Source organism: Alexandromys fortis, unplaced genomic scaffold, assembly GCF_014885135.2.
Source record: "Alexandromys fortis isolate MF-2015 unplaced genomic scaffold, M_Fortis_MF-2015_v1.1 scaffold_380, whole genome shotgun sequence".
Lineage (NCBI taxonomy): Eukaryota > Metazoa > Chordata > Mammalia > Rodentia > Cricetidae > Alexandromys > Alexandromys fortis.
Window position 1 is genome coordinate 96,325 of NW_026068270.1, and position 18,458 is coordinate 114,782.

At 41.9% G+C, this 18,458-nt stretch overlaps 1 protein-coding gene across 1 annotated transcript in view; it reads right to left on the reverse strand.

The window, feature by feature from the left end:
- The window catches only part of Yeats2 (YEATS domain containing 2), an 81,780-nt gene that overhangs the window by 27,536 nt on the left and 35,786 nt on the right, over positions 1 to 18,458 (reverse strand). Inside the window, exons 8-13 of the mRNA XM_050131992.1 lie at positions 16,228 to 16,467; positions 12,963 to 13,121; positions 11,611 to 11,714; positions 10,279 to 10,386; positions 9,729 to 9,911; positions 1,512 to 1,770 (exon numbers count right to left, since the gene is read on the reverse strand). Of these exons, the coding sequence (XP_049987949.1) occupies positions 1,512 to 1,770; positions 9,729 to 9,911; positions 10,279 to 10,386; positions 11,611 to 11,714; positions 12,963 to 13,121; positions 16,228 to 16,467 (1,053 nt within the window). The remainder of the gene's footprint in view (positions 1 to 1,511; positions 1,771 to 9,728; positions 9,912 to 10,278; positions 10,387 to 11,610; positions 11,715 to 12,962; positions 13,122 to 16,227; positions 16,468 to 18,458) is intronic.

The following is an 18,458-nucleotide window of genomic DNA, read 5'->3' on the forward strand; positions in this document are numbered from 1 at the left end:
GGGAGGACAAGAAGATAAGATCAACTATGGATAATATTCTAAAATTAAAACACGGAACAATTAACATACATATTTAAAAAACACTAACGAAGAGTCAATTTAGTTCATTTTCTAAATGTCTTAAACTAAAAATAATTTACATACTAAAAAAGCCTTCCACAAGTTAATGCTGTATATAAACAGACTGAGCCTACATCTTAATTTTGCATGCCAATGAGCCTATCTCCCCAGTCCTGACGATTTCTTCTATCTTTTGTCTCCTCCCCTGCTTTGTAAAGAGACTCACTACAGAGATCAGGCTGGATTTGAACTCATGCTTTCCCCACACACCAAGGTTGTTAAGTATGAACCACCAAGTCAGACTCTCACACACTTGCCAATTTTTTTTTTTTCTTTTTTGAAGATTCATTATAGGGGCTGGAGAAGTGCACTGGCAGTTAAGAGCACCAACTGCTCTTCCCAGGTTTGGTTCTCAGCACCCACACAGTGGCTCACAATCATCTCTAGCTCCTGGTCCTAAGGATGTCTCCCTCTTCTGGCTCCTGAGGGCATTTCACGCACACAGTTTACAGACATTTATGTCCGCAAAACACTCATACACATAAAATAAAAATAATTCCCCGGTTTCTTCTCTCTCTCTCTCTCTCTCTCTCTCTCTCTCTCTCTAACTGAGAACAATGATTTTCCTGGAGAGACTTGGGAGAGTAGATGACACCCTTTTACTGTCACTATGGTACTTTGCATGATTCCTATGGGAATAGCAAAAGGAACCAGCAGAGAGCAGCCACCACCAACTCCAGCAGGAACAGACCCAAATGTCACAGTCAGAGAAGAATTTGTAGACAACATTTAACAAATACTTACTGAAGCTAACTAATTGCTAGGTACTGTGGCCACACGACGAAAACAAAGTTTCTTCACTGACTGTACAAAGCTTTCAGGTATCAGATTTACACATAAAATAAAAATAAATAAACCTCAAAAACAAAAGATCTTAGGCATTTTGTGTTCGTGCTCTCAGAAACAGAGGGCGATGGCTTATTCATGTTGTTCAAACTTCAGCTTGGTAGAGCGTTCACTAGTTATACATTTCAAATGGAGCTGAAGCACACCTCAAAGTGGACAAGAATGGCTGAAAAAGACTTCAGATCTACATCATACAAATCTTTGATTTTTATTTCACTCGAACAGAAATCTACAGTGCATACATAAAATGAAACTTAAACTACTTATAGTCTCTATATAAAAACAGTCCAGGTGTAGTGGCTAACCAGCACTTTCCTAATGGTCTGGATTCGATTCTCCTCACCCACACAGTAGATCTCCATGAGTTCAAGGCCAGCATAATCTACAGAGCAGGTTCCAGGACAGTTAAGGCTACCCAGAGAAACCCTGTCTCAACACCATCCACCCCCCCCCCCCACAAAATCCATGAAAAGAAACCAGAACCTGACAGCAAGTCAAATCATAGTTAATTCCATATAGTGAGGCAATTAAGTCCCATCAGTTACCTGAGCCCTGGGAGCCACTCTTCGGTGGGCCAGCAGCTGTGACCTGAGTCTTGGTTAAGGTCTGTACTGGCTGAGCAACAATGGTCCCTCCACCTCCACTCACGATTGCTTTGGCAACTCCTTGGGTGACCACTTGCTTTGGACCAACTGCCTTGGTGACAGAAGAACTGGCTTTGGCGACAAGGATTTGGCCACTGCTGATTGCCACAGCCTGCTTCACTGTGGAAGGTAAGGTAGAGCCCACAGGCACGCCAACAACCTGCTCAAGACAAAAGACAATTATTATTTTGCATAGCTCTGTTGAGTTCTCTGGGGTTGAAGCAGGCACTCTGCTCCAGTAAAAACAAAGCCATAGCAGGGGTTGGGGTTGGGTGGTATCACACAAAAATCTAACTGTCGCAAACAAAGATGCCAAGACATACGAGAAAAATATCTCGTATGGTTAAAGTATTGCCATAAAACAAAAGTTTAGTGACAGTCCCAAAATTTCCACTATAATAGGAAAGCATTATACATACACAAACTTAGAAAAGATAAATACAAAACCAATTCTCAAAAATATTCCTAATGTAGCCGGGCAGTGATGGTACACGCCTTTAATCCCAGTATTCAGGGAGGCAGAGGCGGAGGGGGGGGGGTATATATCTCCCTGAGTTCAAGGCCAGCCGAGCAACAGAGTGAGTTCCAGGACAGCCAGAGATACACAGAGAAACTGTCATGAAAAACCAAAAAGAAAAAAAAAATTCCTAATGTTTTTATTTCCAATACCTTTCAATGTTCTCTGTAATTAGAACTGGGATCACACTACACATAGTTTTACAACATTAATAAATAACAGAAGCGTTTTCCAGTGTTATATTTCAAACCATCTTCAGTTGACCGTGTATAGCACAGGAATATATAAACATCCATATAAGCATCCTGTGCTGCTGGAAAGGCAGGGGCTTCAAACGTCACATTATGAAAACTGCAAACCCCACCCCACCCAGACTGTTCTGTAAACTCTGTAGTCTGCCCATCTGAGTGGCCCTGTCTTTCCTCACCATGTGATAGCTTTCCACCCAATACTAGGGAAAAGAACCTTTTTATTTACCGCCCCTCATCTCTCCCTCCTCGAGGACAAACACGGTTAAAAAAAAAAAGAAAGAAAAAGAAATAAAGAAAGAAGAAAAAAAGGAAACATTTTAAACAAAAATAGTGAATTGAAAAAAATTTACTCTGGGTTCCATGTATTCCAGGTCAGCCTCAAACTTGCTATATAGTTGAGGATGAGCTGGAAATTCTGTAAACCCTGTGTGCTGGAATTACAGGGCGGTGCCACCAAGTCCAATGCATCTGATTCTGGGTACTGAACTCAGGGTTTTGTGAGTGGTGGTGAGCACGCTGCCATCTGAGCTACATCTCCAGCCCTACTTAAAAAAAAAAAATCCAGAACCCCAAAAATTTAAATTGTAACTGTTTCTAAAAGTAATTTCTTTTTAATTAAAAAAAATGTAAGCAGCTTGTTCTAAGAGAATAAAGCAGAAAAATGTTATATTAGAAGAGATGATTAGGGCTAGTGAGAGGATCCAGTGGGTAAAGGGCTTAACTCATAATCCCGACAACCTGAGTTTGACCCCGGGAGCCCACACAGTTGGAAGTAGAGAGGCAACTTCATAGTTGCTCTCTGGATACACATGCACGCCCTGCCACATATGTGTCCATAAACACAAATAATAGCAACTCAAGAAGGAAACAATATTAACTGAGTCACAAGAAATGTAGGCCTCCTGCCCTTATTTAACTTACTGTATGTGAGGGCAGAAGGCTGGAGAACTCCTGTGGGGGTTAGCGCTCCCACATGTGGGTCCTATCAGCCTCGGGGTCTAACATCTCTACCTAAGTATCACAATGCCCTCCACTCTAAAGCAAAAGAGAATAGTAGGCAGCACTCTTTTGATGTGGGATTCCCCTCTGTATGCTAAGAATATGTTTTATTACCACTGGTTAATAAAGAAACTGTTTCAGCCAATGGCTTAGCAGAGTAAAACCAGGTCAGAAATCAGAACAGAGATAGAGAGTAGGCTGAGTCAAGAAGACATCCTGTAGCTGCACAAGGAGACAAAACCCGGAATTTAGCTGGTAAGCCACAGCATTGTGGCGATACACAGATTAAAAGAAATGGGTTAATTTTAGATATAAGAGCTAGCTAGGAAAATGCCTGGACTATTGGCCAACAGTGCTGTAATTAGTACAGTTTCTGTGTGATTACTCAGGTCTTGACAGTCTCTGCCTACAGGCTGTGTGTGCTCCTGCTCATCTACACCTCCAGCACTTGGGAGCAGAAATTAGGAGATGGAGGTCAGTCTGGGCTACACGAGACCCTGTCTTCAAAAGCAAAGGCTGGACAGATGACCCCTGTTAAGCGTGCATTACTCAGCCAGAGGACCTGAGTTCAGTTTCCAGCACCCACATTGGGCAGCTCACATCCTTGTAACTCTAGCTTCAGGAGATGTGACTCCTTCTTCTAGTCTCTGTTATGATTTAAAATTAAAAACGCTGCAGGTCCCTGAGGGGCACAACGGCAGAAATGCTGCAGGACCCCAAGTGGCGGCGGCGGGCAGCGGGCATGAGACCACGGTGGGTCACAAAGGCAGCTGGGTACCAAGCAGGGAGCTGTGCGGCGGGTGAAGACAGACAAATAGGCACGCCATGCAATGTGAGATTGGATATTTATTTAGTGGGTTATGGAGGAGAAAGGGGGAGAAGGGCAGAGAGAGAGAGAGAAAAAAAGAGAGAACCAGAGAAAGGAAGGAGCCACGGCAGCAGCTACCTCCTTGAGAGACAGAAAGGATAAAGAGCTCAGAATGCAAGCAGATCAGCCCACCTCAGCAGTGGAGGGGGGAGTGGGTGGGGCTTGTCTCTTAAAGGGACAGGACAGACCATTACAGTCTTGAAGCACAGGCAAGCATATGCTACACAGACACACAGGCAACAAAACATCTAAACACATAAAACTAAAGGTTTTCAAAAGGTATGGATGGAATTATTTCTAGAAAGAACAGACTTCATCTGGAGGAGAAAAAGACCACACTAAAGTAATATGTATATGCTAATAGGCATTTGACTATTTTTGTGATTATATATATGAAGAGTTAGATAGTGATTAATTATTTTCAATATTTTAGTGAAATATTTGAATTATTAAAAAGTCCAAGGTGCTGTGAAGACAGCGCAGAGACTAAGAACAAGTACTGCTCACTCAGAGGACCCTAGTTTAATTCACTGCACGTATGCAGGTAGCTCATAACTGCCAGTGACACCAGGTCCAGGGCATTCAAGGCCTCTGGCCTCCAACAGCACCTATACTCACTTGGACGTAACTAAACACACACACAAAATTAAGAAAATAAGAGCGGGGGGCTGGAGAGATGGCTCAGAGGTTAAGAGCACTGCCTGCTCTTCCAAAGGTCCTGAGTTCAATTCCCAGCAACCACATGGTGGCTCACAACCATCTGTAATGAGGTCTGGTGCCCTCTTCTGGGCTGTAGGCATACATGCAGACAGAATATTGTATACATAATAAATAAAATTTAAAAAAAAAAAAAAAGAAAATAAGAGCGGTAAGCAGGGTGTCAGGATGGCTGAGCAGTGTAAAGCACCAGACTAAAGTATCAAGGGAACAAAAAATAAAAAATTGCTGGTTTGCCGGTGGTGGGTGGCACCCTCCTTTAATCCTAGCACTTGGGAGACAGAGGCAGGTGGATCTTTGTGAGTTCGAGCCCAGCCTGGTCTACAGAGTGATGTCCAGGACAGCCAGGGATACACAGAAAAGCCCTGTCACAAAAAACTTAAAAAATAAAGTAACAAGGGAGGGGATGTAGAACACAGTGTTATAAAGGATTAAATGGGAATAATGGAACGAAGGGTTAATTTGGGATGGAGGATGTGAGGGTGGGGGTAGAGAAGAAACTATGGGAAAGGATAACTAACATTAAAGGCCTTCCCCATCAACCCTACAGCGGGGGCACAAAATCTCAAATAGACACCTCATACTAGCTAATAAAAACAGTAGCAGGAATGAATTACTTTTTGAGTTGTTGAGCAACTTTGGGGCTTCACTCCCAAAGCTAGCTGGACAACAGAAACTGGACTCAATGGTGGGAGATGACACCCTACTCCAAGTTGGGTGGTGTGGCGGTTAGCACGAGAATGGCACTCACAGGTTCCTATATTTGACCACACGGTTTTCAGTTGGTAAAAGTGGTAAGGATTAGGAGGTATGGGCTTTGAGGTTTCAAAAGTCAGCTCTAGTCCTAGTTAGCACTCCCTGCCTTATGCTTATGATCACATGTAAGCTCTCGGCCACTGCTTGCCTACTGCCATGCTCCCTACCATGGTGATCATGTCGTCTTATCATAGCAATAAAAAAATAACTTAAACAGATGGGTAACAAAGGGAATGTGAATATATTGTATCAGAAAAATCATCCACCACGACCAAGTAGGCTTCATCCCAGAGATGCAGGGATGGTTCAACATATGAAAATCTGTCAATGTAATCTGTCATATAAACAAATTGAAAGAAAAAAAAATCAGACATGATTATCTCATTAGATGCTGAAAAAGCCTTCAACAAAATACAACACCCCTTCATGATAAAGGTCTTGGAAACAGCAGGGATACAAGGAACATACCTAAACATAATAAAGGCAATATACAGCAAGCCAACAGCCAACATCAAACTAAATGGAGAAAAACTCCCAGTAATTCCACTGGAATCAGGAACAAGACAAGGTTGTCCACTGTCTCCATATCTATTCAATATAGTTCTTGAGGTCCTAGCTAGAGCAATAAGATAATAGAAAGGAGATCAAGGGGATACAAATTGGAAAAGAAGTCAAACTCTCACTATTTGCTGATGATATGATAGTTTACATAAGTGACCCAAAAAACTTTACCAAGGAACTTCTACAACTCATAAACACCTTCAATAATTGTAGCAGGATATAAGACTAACTCAAAAAAATCAGTAGCCCTCCTATACACAGATGATAAATGGGCTGAGAAAGAAATCAGAGAATCAATACCCGTCACAGACAACATAAAATACCTTGGAATAACTCTAAGCAAACAAGTATGATGAGGGATTTTCAATGAGGAACTTCATAACTTTCTGAAGAAGGAATATGAACACACCAGAAAATGAAATTTCTCAAAGTCCTAATAAAAACACTTTATTTTATATGTCCAGGTGTGGAGGTCAGAGGGGCAACCCTTGAGAATGACGCTTTCTTCCATCATCTGTTCTTCATACCTCTGAGGGGCAATCAAAGAGCGTCTATAAAAAAAAATTCTTATTTCATAAAAAACTGAAGAAGGGGATACAGCAAGACTGTTATTTGAGTCTTAAGATTTAATGCCAATACCCACTGCCCTTTTTGTGAGACAGGTCTTACTATGGAGCTTGACCAGCCTAAGATGTTAAGTAACCCAGGTACTTGGAGGATGGGCTCAGTGGGTGGCTAGGGAAGGCAAGGTTAGCCCTAACTGGCCTCTAGGCAGCAATCTGTGAATAAATGGTTGGATTTCAACTGGATTTTTGTTTCTTACTCAGGGTCCTTATTGAAATGTCAACTAAAGCAGTTAGACAAAGGGAACAAAATAAAAGGGATAAAAATAGGAAAGGAAGAGGCCAAATCTTCCATTTGTAGACAACACAGTACCATAAAAAGACCTTCAAAATGCCACCAGGAAACTCTCAGATCTGTTAAATACCCTAAGCTAAGCAGTGGGATACAAATCAGCAGCTTTTCTATATACCAGTAACAAACCAACCTGTTAACAAAAACAAGAACAAAACAAAACCAAAAAACTGGATAGTGGGAATCTTAATTCACAAAAGCTTAAAAAAAAAAAAATCAATTTAACCAAAGAGCTCTACAATGAAAACTTAAAAGGTAGACTGGATAGATGGCTCTAGTTAATTAAGAAAAAAAAAAACTTTTTAAAAAGGCACATATTATTCTTGCAGACGTCCCAAGTTGGATTCTCAGTATCTATATCTGCCTGCAATACTAGTTTTGTCAAAAGCCTACACTGGGGCCAGCTGGGCTCAATCAGAAAAGGCAACTTTCACCAAGTCTGGCGACCTGACTTTGATCCCTGGGTCCAAATGACAGAAGGAGAGAAATGAATCCTACAAATTGTCCTCTGATTTCTACAAGCATGTTGTGGCATTCTTCTACCCCACATAAATAAATGCAAAATAAATAAATGAATACAACCTTTTTTTTTTAATCGGTAAAACCATATATTTCCTTGGTCCAGTGAGACTGCTGACTGGGTAAAGGCACTTGTTACTAAGCCTGATCATCTGAATTTGATCCCTGGGACCCTGGAGAGAACTAACTGCATCAAGTAGTCGTCTACCTGTCTCACACCTGTGTCCCTATACACATGGATAAATGTAAAAAACAAAGACAAGAAAAAAACCTTTTCCCCTATATATAGCATAATATATTTTAAATAATGAGTAAGAAGCTGGAGTGATGTCTCAGTGGCTAAAAGCACAGGGCTTGATTCCCCTCACCTCTTCTTGGCTAATAGGTGTCTACAACTCCAGTCTTAGAGGAATATGATACCCTCATCTGGTCTCAGAGGCACTGCATGCAAATGGTGCACAGAACGCCCTTAGGCAAAAGACATGTACACATCAAACAATCAAACGAACAAACAAACAAGAGGTTTTTAAAAGTAGCATGTGTAAGACAGCCTGAATAGAAGTTAAGCCACAGAGGCCATCTGAGCAACTCCAGAGGCAAAGGCAGAAGGACTGCAGGCCAGTCTGGGTTACAAGGTTGACCTACCTCAAAATGTTAAATGTTAAAGTAAAAAGAAGCTGAGCTCAGTTGTAGAATACTTGTCTGACACGCGTGAGGCCCCAGGTTCTACTCTGTTGTTGGCAAGCACAGAACAATAGTTACAAACAGCAAATGACTCACTGACGGGGTGGCAGAGCTCACCTGAGGCCAAAGCAACACTGTGGCATTTTCTAGCTGCCTAGGGCATCTGAGGTGGCAGGCAGCTTATGAAAAACTAATTCCCAGGCTCTTGGGGGAAATTGTGACGCAGTAAATTTGGGACAGATAAGGAATTGCTATGTTTTAAATCAGAAGATAAACTGTCTGCTGAGATAAGTTTTGGAAACATTACAGATTCTTACAGATTTAAAAACAACTTGTAACACTGAATTTTCATCTTTATCCCAAGAAAGACCTACTTATCTAAACTAACCCAATTTATGTAACACCATCTTCCATTTTAGAGATTCTTCTCAAAACAATTCACTCTCCAAGACAGTCTGGGCTTTGAAGTTGAAACATAAACACCCATAAAACATTCCCAATAGCCTCAGAACATACCCACCAAAACACCGGGATAAGATAACTACGTGTTCCAATAGCAAGCTTAGGTTAGAGAGGACACCTTATAAATCTCACCAGTCCTGGCGTGGTGCATTTGGAGCAAAAAGACACACGTTTCAGCCTCCTATCACTCCCTAGCTATATGCTGCATGTTCATATATTCTCCAGGAAGGTTCCAAGCCCCTCAAACTCATGGTTTTCACATCATAAAATGGGAATGAAAAATACCTGCTTGAACATGTAGTCTGAGAACTACAAGAAACGTATAAATATGAGCATGGCATTAAAGCAGGCGATAGATTTAATATGTGACTGACGTGGTAGAATATGGATTATGTACTACTTCAAAGTTCCTTATGTGCTTATTCTCTGGTACTTCTAAGTTATTAATAAAATGAACCAAATGGCACATACTTGTAATCCTAGCATTTGGGATATTGAGATACTAAGGTTGCCTTGAATCTAAGGTCATCTCAAAACAAAACGAATCACACAGTCTGGACAAATGAACAGGTCAAAACAATGCACACTGAAATCAAGTAGAAAACCAACAGGGCCTGCTACTTTTACGCTGGAGAGAGGCTTCAATGTCCCTATGCCCCTTAGACTATTCCTGGGGCTTCTGTTTAAACACGCCCACTCTTGTCAGGGACAGACAGTACAGGGCACATGTTACTGAGTCTTTTCTGAATGGGCTAATACGGGCTCAGCAACTCATTCACCCTAAATCATTTTGGCACCTGTCAGCTATTCAGATAAATAACCTACATTTTACCTTGGCACCCCACCTCCACCCCAAAAACCATACAAACCTTGGAGGGTGGAATCTTTGGAGACTGAGTCGTCCCTTCTCCAGCACTTATGACCTGTTTTTGAGGGGATACAGCTATCATGTGACCCCCTTTCACAGTCACATACTGAGGGAATGGTGATTGGTTGGCAGCTCCTGTGGTGGACACATGAGGGGCTTCCCCAGGTTCCTGTTTGATGATCACCTTGCAACAAACAATGACAGTGAATAAGTACCCGACAGGGGAGTAGGAGGAAGAACCTACTGTTAACATTTGAATCTAGTCTCTCTGCAATAATATTAATAATGAAGCTTGGTATTACAAGATGGCTTCATGAGAAAGGAAAAATACTGCTTTAATAGACCTTAAGAGGTAGTAAAGGGACCAAACAGGCTCTCAACTCAATCCCATAACTCTTCTGTCACTTATCACAAGGCTGGAAAGCAGTAGAGACACACCCAGTCTGTGGCCTCTGAACTCCCGTTTCACTGTACTCCCAGGATGTGGACCTATGTCTGAACAATGGAAAACGACCACTGGTCCCGGGGGCAACGCTGTGGCGCACACTCACCTTTGTGAAAGCTCCAAGTCCTCCAGTCACAGCTTTGGGGCTTTGCACTTTAGGGTGACTACCGATTGGGCAAAGAGGTGGCATAGATGCAAATAAAGAATCCTCCTGCTGTGTGTAAAACCATTTATTACACAATAGGCCCAAACAAATTATTTCGGATATTACAGCCACTTACATTTGATGTAAACCCACCACACCCAATAGCACAAAGACAAAAGAAAACAAAAACCCAAAACGCTCATGGATCTTCCAAGTTTCTATGAAGCCACTGTAATTCCGTTCTCAAAGCAAATAACCAGTAAGGTACACATTCCCACCTGCGCTCCTGTAACTCAGGAGGCTGACAAAGGAGGACTGCTAGTTCCCATCTAGCCTGGACTACATGGTGAGACCCTGCCTCAAAATACAAAAACAAGGAAACCAAATGCTAAAAAAAGTTTTAACTCATCTATGTCCTGATGAATGTTAGAGTTCTATTTAAATTTTTAGTGATTAACTTTATTGTTTATGACAGGGTGTCATATAGCCAAGGCTGGTCTCACTATCTAGTCAAAGACAAACTTGAACTTCTGATCCTGGTGCCTCTACTTCCTGAGTGCTCTGATTACATGTGTACACCATAACACTTGGTTTTATGTGGCACTGGGGATTAAATCCAAAGCCTTGTGCAAATTAGGCAAGTATTCTACCCGTGTTGTACAGCAGTTTCCTGAAGAATAAAACATTCCATCTCCCAGGGAAGCTCTGTTAAATACAAGGTAAACAATTCAAAATAGCTTCCGAAGTCCCTGAAACTGAGCAGATTCACCAGGGTCCTTCCTCTAAGAAGAAGTAAAAAGGACTGTAGAGATTCCCTCTCAGATAAGGGAAACTGCAAAGACTCTGAGACCAGCCTGAAGAAGCAGAAACCAGCCCAGCTGTCCACGGAGAGTGTGTGTGTGTGTGTGTGTGTGTGTGTGTGTGTGCGCGCGCGTGCGTGCGTGCGTGCGCACACAGTGCCCACAGAGGCTAGAAGCGGGTACTGGACCCCTTGAAGCTGAAGTAACAGAGAGTTGTGGGCTGCCGGGTAGGTGTAGGTCCTCTGCAAGAACAGCAAGCACTCTGAATGGCTGAGTCATTTCTTCACCCTCTACAGAAGTATTTTTAATACAACTGTCCCCTCCACAAAATAAGTAAGGCCGCCTCTTTCCCCACACTGAGCTTTCAAATTGATACAGGGTGATCACTTGATAGACACACTGAGAACTGTCTTCTACCCCAGGAGGAAATAATCTTCAAGATAACTGTCATCAGTGGTACGCCTTCTGAGACTACACAGCAGGGAGAGCTTACCTTGACTGTAGATGTTAAGAAACTACTTCCATGAATTTTAGGAACAGGGGACCCTGTTCCTTGGGAAATCTGAGAGGCCACTGGGAGCTTGCTTGTAGGACTTCCTGATATGCAAAACAGATTTAACAATTATGTATCAATAAAATAAAGTTTAGAAATATATTTTAAAATCATTTTCTACCACCCTTCCATGCTTTGAATTACTAAGGGTTAAAAATTCATAACTCTAAAAGTCTAAACACACGAGCATATCCACACGCAGGCACACACACACACACACCCCACCACACTTCACCCCTACAAGCAGATCACATTCCCAGCCTGGAAAACAGTGAGAAGCTCCTAAGGACAAAATGAAGAAGCAGTGACACAACATACTCTGCTCCCTATACAAGAAGCGACAGTATGACACAAGGGCGTAGGTCACTTAGCAGGTGAGCCAACATGCATACATTCGGTGAATGCCAGCTTCTGATGCACCTGTCTCCAAATGCTACCCCTATGACAAGTTATTCCACAACTGCACAATTATCGACAGTAAATATTAACTGAAGCTCTAAAGTGATATTCAGCAACTTATTTCACCTACCAAATTTGCCTCTTCAGAGTTGTGGCTGATTATTAAAACTAATATGTAGCCCCAAAATGCTCAGCATACCCAAATATGCTGAAAGCAGTACTTCTCAAATCAGTTCTACACGTAAACAACTCTAAAACTAAGATTCAAAACAAAACAAAACACCTAATTGAAAAAGCCCAGTATATATAATAATGTGTTCATTCTAATACATGGGGTAGAGAAACCATCCCCATTACCTTAATACCATTCATTTTATTTTATTTCTCTGTTCACTATTTCCCTTAATAGGGGAAGATTACACTTTGAGAGCATGTGTATAAACATAAATTAAATGAAAGAAATGGATACAAAGTTAGTAAAAGAATATTTAAAAACCAAACCTAGAAACCCTGACAGGCCCCAGGCAGCTGTACCAGACTACAGGGCAGTGTAGTGACTGCAGGCAGGCTCCATGCAGCTGTACCAGACTACAGGGCAGTGTGGTGACTGCAGGCAGGCTCCATGCAGCTGTACCAGACTACAGGGCAGTGTGGTGACTGCAGGCAGGCTCCATGCAGCTGTGCCAGACTACAGGGCAGTGTGGTGGCTGTAGAAAAGGCTTCTAATTGAACTAAACTTTGAACTTTCATACACAAGAGAATCTTCCTCAGAGAAACAGTATGGCTTCCTTTTCATATACATTTACTTATGGATGGAGGGTTGGTTCATGGTAGGATTTTATCATTAGTAAAAGATCAAACCTTTAGATTGCATGAATATTGCTTATACATACCTGCACTCGGAGCGGAGGCTCCAATAACCTGTGCAGGCTTATCCACAATAACATGAGGGTTATTTATACCAGAGCTGGTAGTACCTTGCTTCACATGAACTGGAGTGGAAGTTGGGGTGCGAGGCAATGGTGATGGACTTGGAGTTGATATTGGAGAACCTTTGTTAATTAAGAAAAGGAGAGAAAAAAGTACACATATAATTTAAGTAGGAGGGCATCAAAGGCAATGGTAATGTCAGACAAGAGAACAGGAATTTCAGATACTGAGCCAGGCTCAGTCAGTGTAGTTGGGTTCAGGTTCAGCTATCATGTACTTGGAATCAGCCCAGAACAGCAAATTGAGCACCTAATTAGAAACAGATTTTGGGGCTGGAGAGATGGCTCAAAAGTTAAGAGCACTTGGTGCTCTTCTAGAGGAAGTGGGTTTACTTCCCAGTACCCGCATGTCAGCTCACAATTGCCTGTAGCTTCAGTTCCAGGGCATTAAAAGCTCTCTTCTGGCCTCTACTAGCACTGCTTATGTGTGGTTCACAGACATGCATGCAGGCGGAACACTTCTACACATAAAAACTTAGAAAGAAAAAGAGAAATAGATTCTCAGACCAGGTGTGGTAGCACAGGCCTTGATGACAGCACTCAGGAGGCAGAAGCAGAAAGATCTTTTAATTTAAATCTAGCTTGCTTTACATATTGAGTTCCAGGCTAGTCAGAAACACATGAGACTTTGGAGGGGGGGTGGAACGGAATGACATTTCAACAAGACCCTCTGGCATGCACATAATTCTAAAAAGCAGGCCAGGCACATGCTGTTAATCACAGCACTCAGGAATCACAAGGATTTCCGTGAGCTGGAGGAAAAGAAATTTAGAAAACATTCTACCTTGTGTCACTGACTACAAGCCAGTTCAGACTGGCTTGCTCTACTGTGTTCTTTCAGTCTTCCACTGTCTGTCTGCTGGATGAGTCTGAATCTGCCCCTGTCTTTTTCTCTCATTCCTGAACTGAAAGCATCATGTGGGGAAGGAATGAAGGCTTCTTTATGAAACCTTCAAGTTTTTATTTATTTTATGAGGCAGAGTTTCTCTTTGTAGCCCTGGCTGTCCTGGAACTCACTCTGTAGACCAGGCTGGCCTAGAACTCGGAGAGATCCGCCTACTTCTGTCTCCTAAGTGCTAGAATTAAAAGTGTGCATCACCACAGCTGGCATAAATCTTCAAGTTTTATAGGGGATTAAGTCACTGACTCCAACTGACCCACAGAACAAACAATACCAAGCAAGATTCGGATATTTTGTTCAGGCATTTATGGTGGATACTCATTTTATGTTATTATTTTCAACTAATATTTTTTTTGGTAAATGATCATAGCATGCACACAAACAACAAACATAGAAACACACATCCAATACTGGTTCAGAGACACGAAAAATACATAACTTAAGATTTCAGTTAGTCATTAGCTTAGGCTGCAAAATTTCAACAGCATGGCTACTTAAACAAGACTGAAAAAGATAAACAGTTTACATGCCAACACAGGTGGGAAGAACTGCACAGGGCTTCCCCCTAGATGAAGAGCTACAGGTAATTAAAGACTGTCAAGAGAGGGAGAACTGGTTTTCCCCAGAGATGAGCACCTAAATTGTTCTCTAATCTCATGTGGTCAGCCTGAAACATACACACAAACAATACTAGACAGACTCAAGAGGTTACATTTATGTATTTATTTACACATACATGCACAAAACAATAATTAAAAAATAGAAGACCATGAGTTTGAAAGGGGGGGCATGAATACATGAGAAGGTTTGGAGAAGGGATGAGAATCTGGAAGACATAATGTAATTGTATTTATATTTAAAAAAAATCTGAAAAGCAATGTTTTATACTAACAATGTGGAACTGCTGTATTTCAGTAGGATAAATCTCTTAATACCATAGGCTGATATTCATAATACTGAATATTCAAAGACACTAAAATTGGTAAGTGAATAGCTAGATAGAGGAATTTTGTGTTTTGATTTGGAATATATTTTGAATAGGAAAATGTGAAGCTTACTAACCAGAGACAGAAATCTCTATCAAGACTACATCATAGAACCCCAAAGATTAGTTCCAAATTTTACTCATGTACTGCTAAACACTCTTAGTCACCTACCTCATCAAAGCTGTCATCTGTAAATTTCTGTAAACCTCAAACCAATGTATACAACCTACTCCACCCCTGAAGCAGGAAACTTCAAAATTCTTAGTAGTAGATAAAATTACAGGTTTGTTAGCCTCTGTTGATTGTAAAGATTCATATTATATTTATTTAGCTTAGCAGTCTGCATACAGCAGCAAATATTCCCATTTTCCTTTTTAAAATTTATACAGAGGGGCTGAACAGATGGCTCAGAAATTAATTGCACTGGCTGTTCTTGGAGAAGACCCAGATTCTGTTCCCAGTACATATATGGTGTTTCACAATGGCCTGCAACTCCAATTCCAAGGCATAAATGCCTTCTCTGGGCCTCCGTTGGCACACATATGGTGCACACAAACAAGCAGCCACAACACTCATACACATAAAATAAAAGTACACAGAAATATATGTTCCCCTACTCAGATTTTTCAACTGCCCCTTCCTGTCTTTCCTGAAGTACAGCCAACATAAGTATGTTCCCATTACCTTAGTTAGTATAAATGTGAAATTGTCACTAGAAAAAGGCCCTCAGCAAAAAGGAAGTCTCAGAATGACTGTCCATAAGATGAACCGTTTTCTAGCAGGGTCAGAGAAAATAAATGGCAATTCAATTCTACTCCAACTCAACCCTTAAAACAAAGCCAAAGGCTTCTGTTTTTCTACTACTTGTTATTCTGGTTTCTACAGACTCTGCAAACTCAATTCCAATCTTAATCCTACTGGAAGAGCACACATTTACCAGGAAATAACTAGAATACCTTGGGCCTCGTTTCTTCCGCCTACTCAGAAATTCTTTCCATACATATAATGAGCTATGCTTTTCTCTGTGACAGCCTTGCCAACAAACAGGATTAACCTTTCCTTCGATACACAGGACTGTGTAGAAGCACCTCTCTGAGCTGGGAATGGTGGCTTCATATGTAACCTTAGCATTTGCAAGGCCGAGCCAGGAGGAATATCCCGAGTTCAAGTCCAGCCTGTGCTATATAGTTAGTTCCAGGCCAGTCTGGGACCCTGCCTTAAAATTCCCAAAACAACAACAAAAATATGCTAACAACTAGCCAATGTCACCCACTCTGCATACCTGAGACAATCTTACAGCTCATGGTGATAGGCTGAAAGGACTTTCCAGGTGACTCAGGATTGGATGCCTGGTTTTGGGGCACGATTTTGCAGCTTGATGCAATTGGTTGGAAGGCAGAATTGCCATGTGAACAAAAGGTAACTTTCTGTGCTGTTGTCACCTTGGTGGGTGTTCTTTCCAACGAAGATGGTAAAGAATAAAATGTAGGTTGTCTCTCAGCTTCTGGGTTGTCTGGGAATCCTGTTTGAAATGGAATGACAAATGATGAAATCAACTACTCTGGAACCTTCCATCTGTGGGAAGAGAACAGAATTGTTATTACAATAGTCAATGTTAGTTCAAAACCCACCTAGATCAACTGCTGGTATAAAATAAATACGGATTACTCCCTTACAAATTTTTGGTAGAAAATAAATCCTCGTGTTAGACTCCCACTTAGGTAAAACATTTATCTTAGGGATGTGACAGCTGGTCTTTTTTGACAATCTATCTACATCTGAAGTCACTAAGCCACATTTATGAGAATTCCAGGTAAGTTTAGCTGAGAAGACCCATTCTGAATGTGAGTGGTAGCATTCCCAGGTCACTGACAAGCAACTAATACAAATAATTAGTTCCAGGAGTACCATGTGCCAGGAATGCAGTCATTGCTGTGATAAACCTAAAATGTAGTTCTCAGGCCTTTGGGATTAGCATTTAAGAGAGATGTGAAAACATTTGAGTCTGTGGCTAGAAAAGTTCTGGTAAGCAGAGTTTAAAAGGCCATTCTGGTAGACTATGGAGAACCAGAATGATGGCAGGCATAAAGACTGTCTTTACAGAGCTTCAGAGGGGACTAAAGACTGTTGAGAACTGGATTAGAAGCCATTTGTAATATACTGTAGTACGGAAACACACACACACACATCAAAGCTAAAATGAACTACCATCAACAAAAAACTCTGGCTGCTTGCTGTCCTGCCCTGATAATGAATGAGGTTGAACTTAAACTCAAGAGACTGAGCTGTTTGGTGGAGGGAACTGTAAGGCAGCACAACATTCAGACTGTTCCATAACCATCACTCACTGCTTGAACTCAGTTAAAGTCATAAACAGGGCAAACAGAGCAGGAGCTCTCTGAGGCAGTGGCAATTACTAAGGAGGCTGACACCATGAAGGAGAAAGCTCACTCTTGCATCTGGACGACAGGAATGCAGCCTTGAGTACAGGAGTACACCCGTAGAGAGCTGAAGAAACAAATTCACTGCAAACCTTAAGACCTGAAAAGACAAAGCCTGCACGGATCCTGTTCAAGGACACAGCTGATGGAGCTGTGGCCAAAGAGGTCAGGCTACAAACAAGTAGGCAGTATTCACATGACACTGATTTTACAACTATGCAAATGCGAAGAGGTAAAGTGTCAGGAAACAGGACATAGGACAGGGATGAGACCCAAGGCTCTGGAGCCCAGATGACAGACATGGAGCTGCAGGATTTGATGTTTGCTTTGGTTCAGACTTTCCTTGCGAGACCTTTATTCCTTCCTGTTGGAATGAGAATGTTCACTTTGTACGACTGTATACTAGAAGTATACATAACTTCTTTTTAGATTATACAGGGTCCAGTTAAGAGACTGCCTTGAATTTTACAGGAGACTCAGAATTTGGGCTTTTGTGCAATGTTTGAACTGTTAAAACTTGAGAGATTTGGGGTTTGGAGAGATGGCTCAGAGGTTAAGAGCACTGGCTGCTCTTCCAGAGGTCCTGAGTTCAATTCCCAGCACCCACATGGTGGCTCACAACCATCTGTAATGAGGTCTGGTGCCCTCTTCTGTACTGCAGGATACATGCAGGAAGAACCATGTATATATAAGAAATAAAAATCTTTAAAAAAAAAAAAAAACTTCGGGCAGCGGCGGCCGGAACCAGACGCGCACGGCGGGCAACGTAGCTGGCACAGCGGCCGGGACCGGCGGGTACTGACACAGTGGCAGACAACGCAGGCGACAGGGACCAGTGCAACACCAAGAGCAGATCGCCCCAGGACAATTAAATCAAAGAGGTAGGCTTTTGGTTGGCGAGGTCCCTGGCAAACAGGGAACCTGGTTCTTTTCCTGAAGACCCGTCTGAGGGGTGAGAGGGATCTTGGCCCCTGGCAGGAGCCAGGAAACAGAACGAGGGAATTTTGCAAGAGGAGCCTCTGGCCAGCAGGGAAACCTGATCTGGTTTTAAAAGACCAATTAGAGATCGTCA